This window comes from Azolla caroliniana, unplaced genomic scaffold, assembly GCF_043228905.1.
Source record: "Azolla caroliniana isolate FFs.n. ecotype wild unplaced genomic scaffold, voAzoCaro1.0.p SCAF_12, whole genome shotgun sequence".
Classification (NCBI taxonomy): Eukaryota; Viridiplantae; Streptophyta; class Polypodiopsida; order Salviniales; family Salviniaceae; genus Azolla; species Azolla caroliniana.
Window position 1 is genome coordinate 7667245 of NW_028230447.1, and position 8408 is coordinate 7675652.

At 36.0% G+C, this 8408-nt stretch overlaps 1 protein-coding gene across 2 annotated transcripts; it reads right to left on the reverse strand.

Annotated features, from left to right (window-relative positions):
• Window positions 1-2345: 2345 nt before the first annotated feature.
• LOC147857008 (delta(12) fatty acid desaturase FAD2-like) lies at window positions 2346-5658 on the reverse strand. Of its 2 annotated transcripts, none has more exons than XM_087328422.1 (2): window positions 5592-5658; window positions 2346-3701 (listed from the first exon to the last, which is right to left on the reverse strand). In XM_087328422.1, exon 2 carries the CDS (start codon window positions 3682-3684, stop codon window positions 2545-2547), a length of 1140 nt encoding a protein of 379 aa, XP_087184548.1. In that variant the 5' UTR covers window positions 3685-3701; window positions 5592-5658; the 3' UTR covers window positions 2346-2544. The 2 variants fall into 2 exon arrangements, with proteins under 2 accessions (XP_087184548.1, XP_087184549.1); XM_087328423.1 differs by lacking the exon at window positions 5592-5658 and adding an exon at window positions 5444-5468.
• Window positions 5659-8408: the final 2750 nt, after the last annotated feature.

Sequence of the window (8408 nt, forward strand, 5' to 3'; positions counted from 1 at the left end):
ACATTTAATTTTAAGGGTTTAATGGTAGGATAAGGTAGAAACTAATTCTCGTTAGATATGACAAATGAGACCCATAAGGACCTATGTTGGTGGCCTGGGAGCCTTATGTGTTGGGCTATATAAAGGAGACTAGCTACTCCCCTTCCTTACAGCATCTTGAGACATTGTCAAGTCTCCATTGTTGAGGGAAAGCTCTCTCTCTCTCTCTCTCTCTCTCTCTCTCTCTCTCTCTCTCTCTCTCTCGGATCCATTTCCATCAATATCGATGGGACACCAATGGTATTTCAAAATAATCTCTTGTCCTTCACTTGAGGGTGGTATGATCAACATCCTTGAACCATTCTGTATTCATTGCTTATCATTAGTATTTGATTTGTTATAAAGGGGGTATGTACACTCTATACATACTGCTATAACATTTCCTCTCAAGTTTGTGGAACAAATCCTCCTATGCGCATTGCTCTCCTAACTTGTTATGTTATTGATATATATGACCTAATTATTTTAAAATTGGATATAATATATATATATATACATATATATATGGAGACATTTGAGGAGCCACAAAATACAATTTAGCATGATTTAAACCAATTGCTTATAGATATTAACTATGCTAAATGTAACCAAAATCTTGACACTATAAGCATCAAGTGGAGATAAATGCATCAGAGCCATAAAACTCGTAAATAAAGACTACTGCATTCAAGGTCAAAACAGAATTCTATGAAAACATAATCAACCGATTTCGGACATAGGGTGTTGTATGGCTATAAGATATCATTTTATTGGTTTATTTGCATCATATGAACATAGAGATGTTCTGATATAGGCCATAAATGGTTATTTATTCATGGAAATTGGTTTTTTTACATCATATAAACGTGAGATGTCAAAAGTGGTTATGTACTTGATGTAAGAATGCAAGAGAGTTAATTGATCAATTAGCATTGTTTGGATTTGCATCCAATTTGGTATACCTGGTTTGATTAGATGAGGGTCTTCTTGGGACAGTACTGCAAGGTATTTTCATTTTATAGATACATTTCATCATTACTTCTGAATGGATATCTATCTAACCTACAGCCCCTACAGCCCAAAATAAAATACAAATGCATTCAATACAACTTTCTTTTTAAACCCATAACAAAAGGTATGTGCATGGTCATCGTGAGTCTTTATTTAATTAACTCGGATTCTTTAACGATGAAGGATTTGCTCAAGCCTATTAGAATGAGTATGTCTTTCGAAGTATCTTTTTATTAATGATATCAATGTGGGGAGTCTTCTTCTACTAGAAACATGACCCCTTTCAAAGCGATTCTCAAATTGATCTTCGTAATCAACATAACAAGGCAAGAGCTCAAACAAATGTTAGCCTAGTGTTAAGTAAGAGGAAGATCCACATTACTCTACTATGGAGAATTTGAAGAAGCATAGCGATTGTAATATGTTGTAACATAGTGTGACAATCAAATGACCAAAAGTTATTCATAGTACGCAATCACAAAGTCGAATGGCCAAAAATGATTCATGGTAAGCAATTACAATTTGATTAGCCCTGTTTCTCTAAGCATATATTCATCTAGTGATATTGTAGGTGTTTATCAAGTACTAGATACCAAAAAGCTCACCACACTTCCTCCTACAGAAGTAAAACTGCTAATGTGTAATATACTAGTACAAAAGTTGTTTAAAACATTTTACATGTCCCATAGCCTAGAAAGTGTTAATCTACTATAATGTTGTTCAAAATGGATGATGCGTAGAACTCTTTGGTCCACAAGGGACCAACCATGTCAATAAGTCTACAAAATACAATAATGGAAGCATGGTACTGTTCCTTAGGGTCCCATCATGAGTTAGGTGTGCCTCTAAAGAACAAGTTGGGAATGGAACACTCGTGAGCAACATTTGAAATCACAGAAAAAAACTATGAAGAATCCAAGCTTTTAGTTTCTTCCATGTGCTCATGACTTTTCTCCTAATGGCTCGGGTGCTCTCAAATTTCAACACACTAGTAAGTGAAGATTAGGACGCAACAGGATTATTTTGCAATGTTTGACACTTCACTTATAATATCAAGCACATATATTTAGTTATTCTGGTTTTATAAAGGCTAATAAAACCAGTAGCAGAATTATTTAAGGATGGTTGACACTTCACTTATAATATTAAGCACATATATTTAATTATGCTAGTTTTATAAAGGCTAATAGAACCAATAGAATTTACTAGCAAACACAACATATCAGTTTCAATAATAGTAGTGTATACTCGTGTCAATACCATAAGAGATCCATAATTTGGAGAAATGACATCTCATTTTGACTCTTATAAAAATATTAAGGAAGTACATCAACTGGAACATTCAAAAGATATGACAATAATGTCAAAAAGAGTCTTCACAACTTATAATGACCATATCACAGATTCTTTCAATTCCACATTGAGGCATCGAATTGGATTTGGTACACATCATAGAGAAACCTAGACCTTTCCTTAATAATAATAGTAATAATAATATCAATAATGCCCCACTACTTAATCGGAGCTTAATTTATTCGTATACCAAAAGATGCCCTTTTCTTGAGGCGAATCTGGTTCAACAAAGACACACTCCTTGAACTCTCTCCAAAGTGCTTCTAGAACAGGAGTGCTATCAAATTGATAATAGCTTCCCAAGATGGGCTTCAAAGCCTTTGTAGCTTCCCCAGCATTATAGTGTGGCATTGTAGAGAAGACATGATGGGCAACATGGGTATCGGTTATATGATGAAAAATATGGTTCAAAATTCCGTAGTCTCGGTCAACCGTAGATAATGCTCCTCTAAGCCATTCCCATTCATCGTCTGAATAGTGAGGAAGAGCCACGTGTGTGTGTTGTAAGAACGTGATGAGCACCAAAAAGCCATTCGTGATCAAGAGAGGCACTGCATAGGCCTTCAACACTGACATAAGACCATACACTGATACAAATTTGAAAAGGCAAAACCCCACGGCAGCAAGTGCAATGTCACTAATGATGACTTGTAGCTTCTCTCGTTTATTGAAGATGGGGCTATCCGGATAGTAATGTGAAGCAAACCTATCATAGGGCCTACCCGACACGTTGAACATTAGGTATAACGGCCACCCAAGTGTCAAAGTGACAACAATAGACAGCAATCTTCCGATAGGGTTTCCAAACAATATGGCAGTGAACCCTAACATCTCCTTAGTTTTCGGCACAAAAACCTCATCCCTTGACATGCTTCCGGTATTGCTATGGTGCCTTCGATGGCTATATTTCCAAGAGAAATATGGCACAAGGAGCCATGAGTGAAGAACCAAGCCAACAATGTCATCTAATAGGGCATACTCACTAAAGGCATGGTGTCCACACTCGTGCGCAATGACCCAAATTCCAGTTAAAACACATCCTTGTGCAATCCAGTATAGAGACCACAGAATCTGCCCAAGAATACCTGGTGCATAGGTTATGAAGCTCGATGCATATAAGAGAAGACTCGCCACCACGAGATCGACAAACAAGTAGGAGAAAGATTTCAACATTGATCGGTGAAAGCAATGTGGTGGCACAGCTCTCTTTAACTGGCCAACCGAGAATGGGGGCCTTGCCGATGGTGCTCTCCATTTCTCTTGACTGCTCTCAACTGTCATCATCCTCCCTCCTGCCCCCATGTTTGAACCCTTTCTTCCTACCATAAACAAAAGAAAGGCTTTATATACCTTATATAAACATAATTTGAGTGAGCTAATACTTTATTTATATACTTCAGTCTCTTATCATAGAGAATGGACACTATCCATGAATGTAAACATTAGGAAATTGAAACCAACAGAATCACACCGTTAACTGGTCAAACTAAATCCTAAGAATGCACCTGAAATGAGAAATCATGTTGCTCTCTTTACAGAATGGACTGTAAGCATGCATCTTAACATCATCGAATTTTAAACTTTCCTACCAGACAATGTCAGATGTCCTACCACCATATAAAATATAGCATCAAAACATTTTGTTCTCTTATCAATATGGATTCTATAAGTAAAATGCCTACATATGACATAATTAGATAGTGATAACGTTCTCTTACACAAATATACCCTGAGAATACATCTATCTAACATAAAAAAAAAACAACTCCCAGAAAAAATAACATAATTTCAGACACGAGCTTTACGAAAAAGCTACCATATTGTCCTCTTAAAAACATGATCCTTCAACATGTATCTAGCATCGAGGGGAACTAAAAGCTTTATGTTTGATACAGCCAAACAATTTTGGTTCTCTTAAACATGCATGTAACATGAAGGAAAATCAAAACCTTTAACTTTGAACCCAGGGAAACGGACAAAATCGTATAAACTAAACAGATCTGCGGCCATGTTGATGCTTCTAATAACAAACAGCCCGTCACAGAGAACGAAAATCAAGCAGCACACATTCCACAACAATTCAATAACCATATTCTTCTTTTATCTCGCCATGCATGCAAAATCTTGAAATACGAAGCAGATCGGAGGCAAATATCCTTTTATCAAATCGATAAGCATGCATGAATATATTTTTATCATAACTATGTACGTAAATCAGACAAGAGGCCCTATATAGTCCATTCAAGCCATGGGAACGAACAGATCTATGAAGTGGTCAATGAAATTATATCTACTTGAGTATCGATGGAAGTTATTTTGGCAGGACTGAAAAGAAAAAGGTACGTGTATATTAAAAAGAACACCAACACACGAAGCAACTCAGATTTACACTCAAAAAATCACATATATATGAATAGGTATAGGTGCGAAACAAGATTCCATGTATTTCCACAGAGAAATACAAGGAAGAGGTAAAAGCCAGAGAGAAAAATGGCACAAATAGAAGACTTTTGAACATAAACCAAAACCATCAAGAAGAAACTCAACAAGAAAGAAGATCGTATGTCAATAAAGGAAAGCTGATGGTAAAGGAAAGGAATGCTCGATATTCTATGATAGAAACAAGAGGAAGGACCGAAAATAAAAGAAATGCAGAAAATAGAACGTAAATGAGTATCGTAAGGAAAGAGAAAACAATCGCTCAGGAATGTCTGGATTTACACATCAAAAATTTAAAAAAATGAGGATGAGACAGAAAATAGTGATTACACAGAGACATGAAAGAAGGAAGGAAGAGAAAAGAGAGAGAATTTCTGTAATGAAAACGAGGAAAAAGCTTCCTTGAAAAAAGGAAATGTTAAATGTATACACATATATGAATATATATCGACAGAGAGAGAGAGGGAGAAGATGATCATGTGGAAAAAACACATAACATGCTGAAGATGTTTGGTTATGGAGAGATCAAAGACATAAGAAACTATATATAAACGTGTATATACATGAATAGAGAGAGAGAGAGAGGAGAATAACAACAACTACAACTACAACAAATGCATACCTTGCTTAAGATCTTTGGCTATGGCGAGCTCAAAGCAAGAAGAAAATACATATGCATAGAGAGAGAGAGAGAGAGAGAGGAGGAGGAGGAGGAGGAGGAGGAGGAATAACTTTGTGTGGCTACAAATAATAAGTAAGGGAAGACATACCTTGGGGTGGGGGGGTAGCTCTATGGCTATGGCGAGCTCTCTCTGTCTGTCTGTCTGGAGAGAGAGGAGAAGAGAAGAGAAAGAAAGGTTTTAGGAGGAGGAGTTGGGCAGTGTGAAACCGGACAAAAAAAAATACCACACACACAAAGAAACAAAGACCATACAAAATCACACTAAAAAATATAAAGGAAAAAAGGACTCTCTCTCCTTCACACAAACTCCAACTACATACATAAATATCTCTCTCTCTCTCTCTCTCTCTCTCGGTCTCTCTAAATACATATATTCATATCTATGTATATCAATCTATCTCTCCTATGGTATAGGATACATCATACATGTATCAATCTATACATATCTATCTATATCTATCTGGCTCTCAATCTATCAATCTATGCTATGGTATATGGCTCTCAATCTATCAATCTATGCTATGGTATCCTATATGTGTATATATATATATATATATCATCACACACTCCCATTATTGCCACCACCCACACCATTGATCTGAGAGTCCATGATTCCGTTGGAGAAGCAAGCCCCTTTGTACCTGTCCTGCCCATTCTCACTCGTCTCTTCTTGACCTTCCCATGAGCCGTTGTTCGAACTTTCCTTCCTCTTTACTCCAATGGATATGGCATTCGGACATTGGCGTGCTTTGTGCTCATGACGAGCATGCAATGTGAACCATTTCATCGGCCAATGCTTGAGTGATATGGTGAGACAAAGATATAAGACGAAATGGAGTTGTTTGTAATTCATCCATGAAACTGCTAAAACATTACATGCCATGACCCACCTTCAACAATGTTATCAAGGTATGCACATATGTGGAATCCATGTTAGCTCTTCAACCATGTTTGACAAATGTGTACGAGTCATTTATTTATAAATGGTATAAGATGCAACATGCGTCTAGGAGATATATAGCATGTATCCTTTGAGACCCCTCATGTTTTTAGAGTCTACTTTGAAAATCCTTAGAAGTATGATGTTCATGTGTCATTTTTAATCTTCCAAATTTGTCCCTCTTATTCTTACCCCTCTTTGTTAATGACAACCATGTCACATATATTACCTCATTGATTAGCACTAAAGTACCCCTCTTATAATTGTTAGCCTCTCTTATTGGTTCTAAAGTTAATTCATCCCTGTGGCCATAAAGAAGACAGGTGTTCCATTATTATGTCATTTTAATTGTACTTTTTTGGTTTGCCATGGCAACTTGGTCCAAGATATTTGTTGGAGTTCTTGAAATTATCAAGCACTCACTTGAATGATTATAATGTTAAATAATTTGCTATTCAAACCAATGTTCAACCTATTTATATTTTACAACAGGCGCCCCCAAAAAATATGAATTGCATTGCGTGGTTGCATAACTTTTGCAAGGAAAATTGTCCAATACGATCAAAGCTAACATTTTAAGAGCCAAGCACGTCCCTTGAGTGAATCAAGGAATAAGAGTCGCATTGTGCTTTGCTCCAAATGTCGTATTTCGCGTATAAGCAATAGGAAAACATATTGTAGAAGTGGGTCCTTAATTAATTGACTATGTTTAGACTATATGACACGGAGTTGAGTATGCATGTTTTATTTGTGAACTTTCGTCTACAATATGTTTGTATTAAAATCATTTTTAGCATGCCACTTTTGTATTGAACAATGTGCACTTTGATTATAGAAATTTAAGGGTACACCATTGATTCCAAGTGGGACAAGCACCATCTTCATGCCCGCCATGTCAAGACACTTTCTTTATACAAAACAAACATTTCCACCATTATGCTTTCCATGTAAAACTTTTTATGGTGACATGGAAATAGGGTTATTAACCTAATTTCATTAGTAATATGACTAAGATTGTGTGTAACCATTGTTTTATTTCCACAAATAAATGTTATGTTATTTCTAGTTTTTGCACAATGGGTCTATAACTTGCAATACCAATTGTTGTTATATTGTTACATTGTCGCGATGTTGAAACATACAAGATTTTGAATTGCATGTTGCCAGCATTCCAATTAGAGGAGGAGGAAGAAGAAAAACATATATAAATTTTTGAAGATTCTCGAATCTATTCGTTATATTTTGTAGAAAAGTTGGAGAGTAATTGTCGTATTACAATACAATAAATTTTAAGCAGTTTCTAGCCTTTGCAAGAGAGGTGTGTTCAAGTTCATCGGTACTCGAGTCTAAATTGCAATTCACATCATTAAACAATTCACATACATATATGACAATAGAGAGAAGAGGGTAAATAGATTTGAATGCATGCCAACAAACAATGATGCTTTGATTAGTTGCATTCTAACATTGAATATTGTTGCATATTCTCTTGGACAAAGTGACCGAACAATAAAAATGATCATAAATATGACTAAATCTCCCATATTTACGCCAAGTGCTCGGATAGTAAGGCATTTTAAACCCATGGGATTTACTTTTATGAATCCTTGCATATCTTGTAAGAACGTAACATGCTAGTATAACGAATGAGACATTCCTAATGCCGCGTGATATTAATATCAAACACAACATAAAAGTTGTGAATAGAACGCTGGATCAAAATATATTCTGAGGGACGTCATAAATCTATTGCATTGGTTGGTCGAGTGTTTGTTGAACAACCGTCCATTTTGATGTTTATGGAAGAAGTATAATAAAAAAGGCATTGCTCCGTTATTAAAAACCATTATTATCATGTAGCGATAAGTACATGTTGTACATTTCGCGTTCCGTGACTTTGTGAACTACATCGACAATGACAATTGTACCAAGGGGACAAAGTCTAGATGTAAGGAAAATGGGGGA

Coding starts and splice junctions, on each gene's coding strand:
- LOC147857008 (XM_087328422.1), bottom strand. CDS start 3,684: ATGGGGGCAGGAGGGAGGATGATGACAGTTGAGAGCAGTCAAGAGAAA.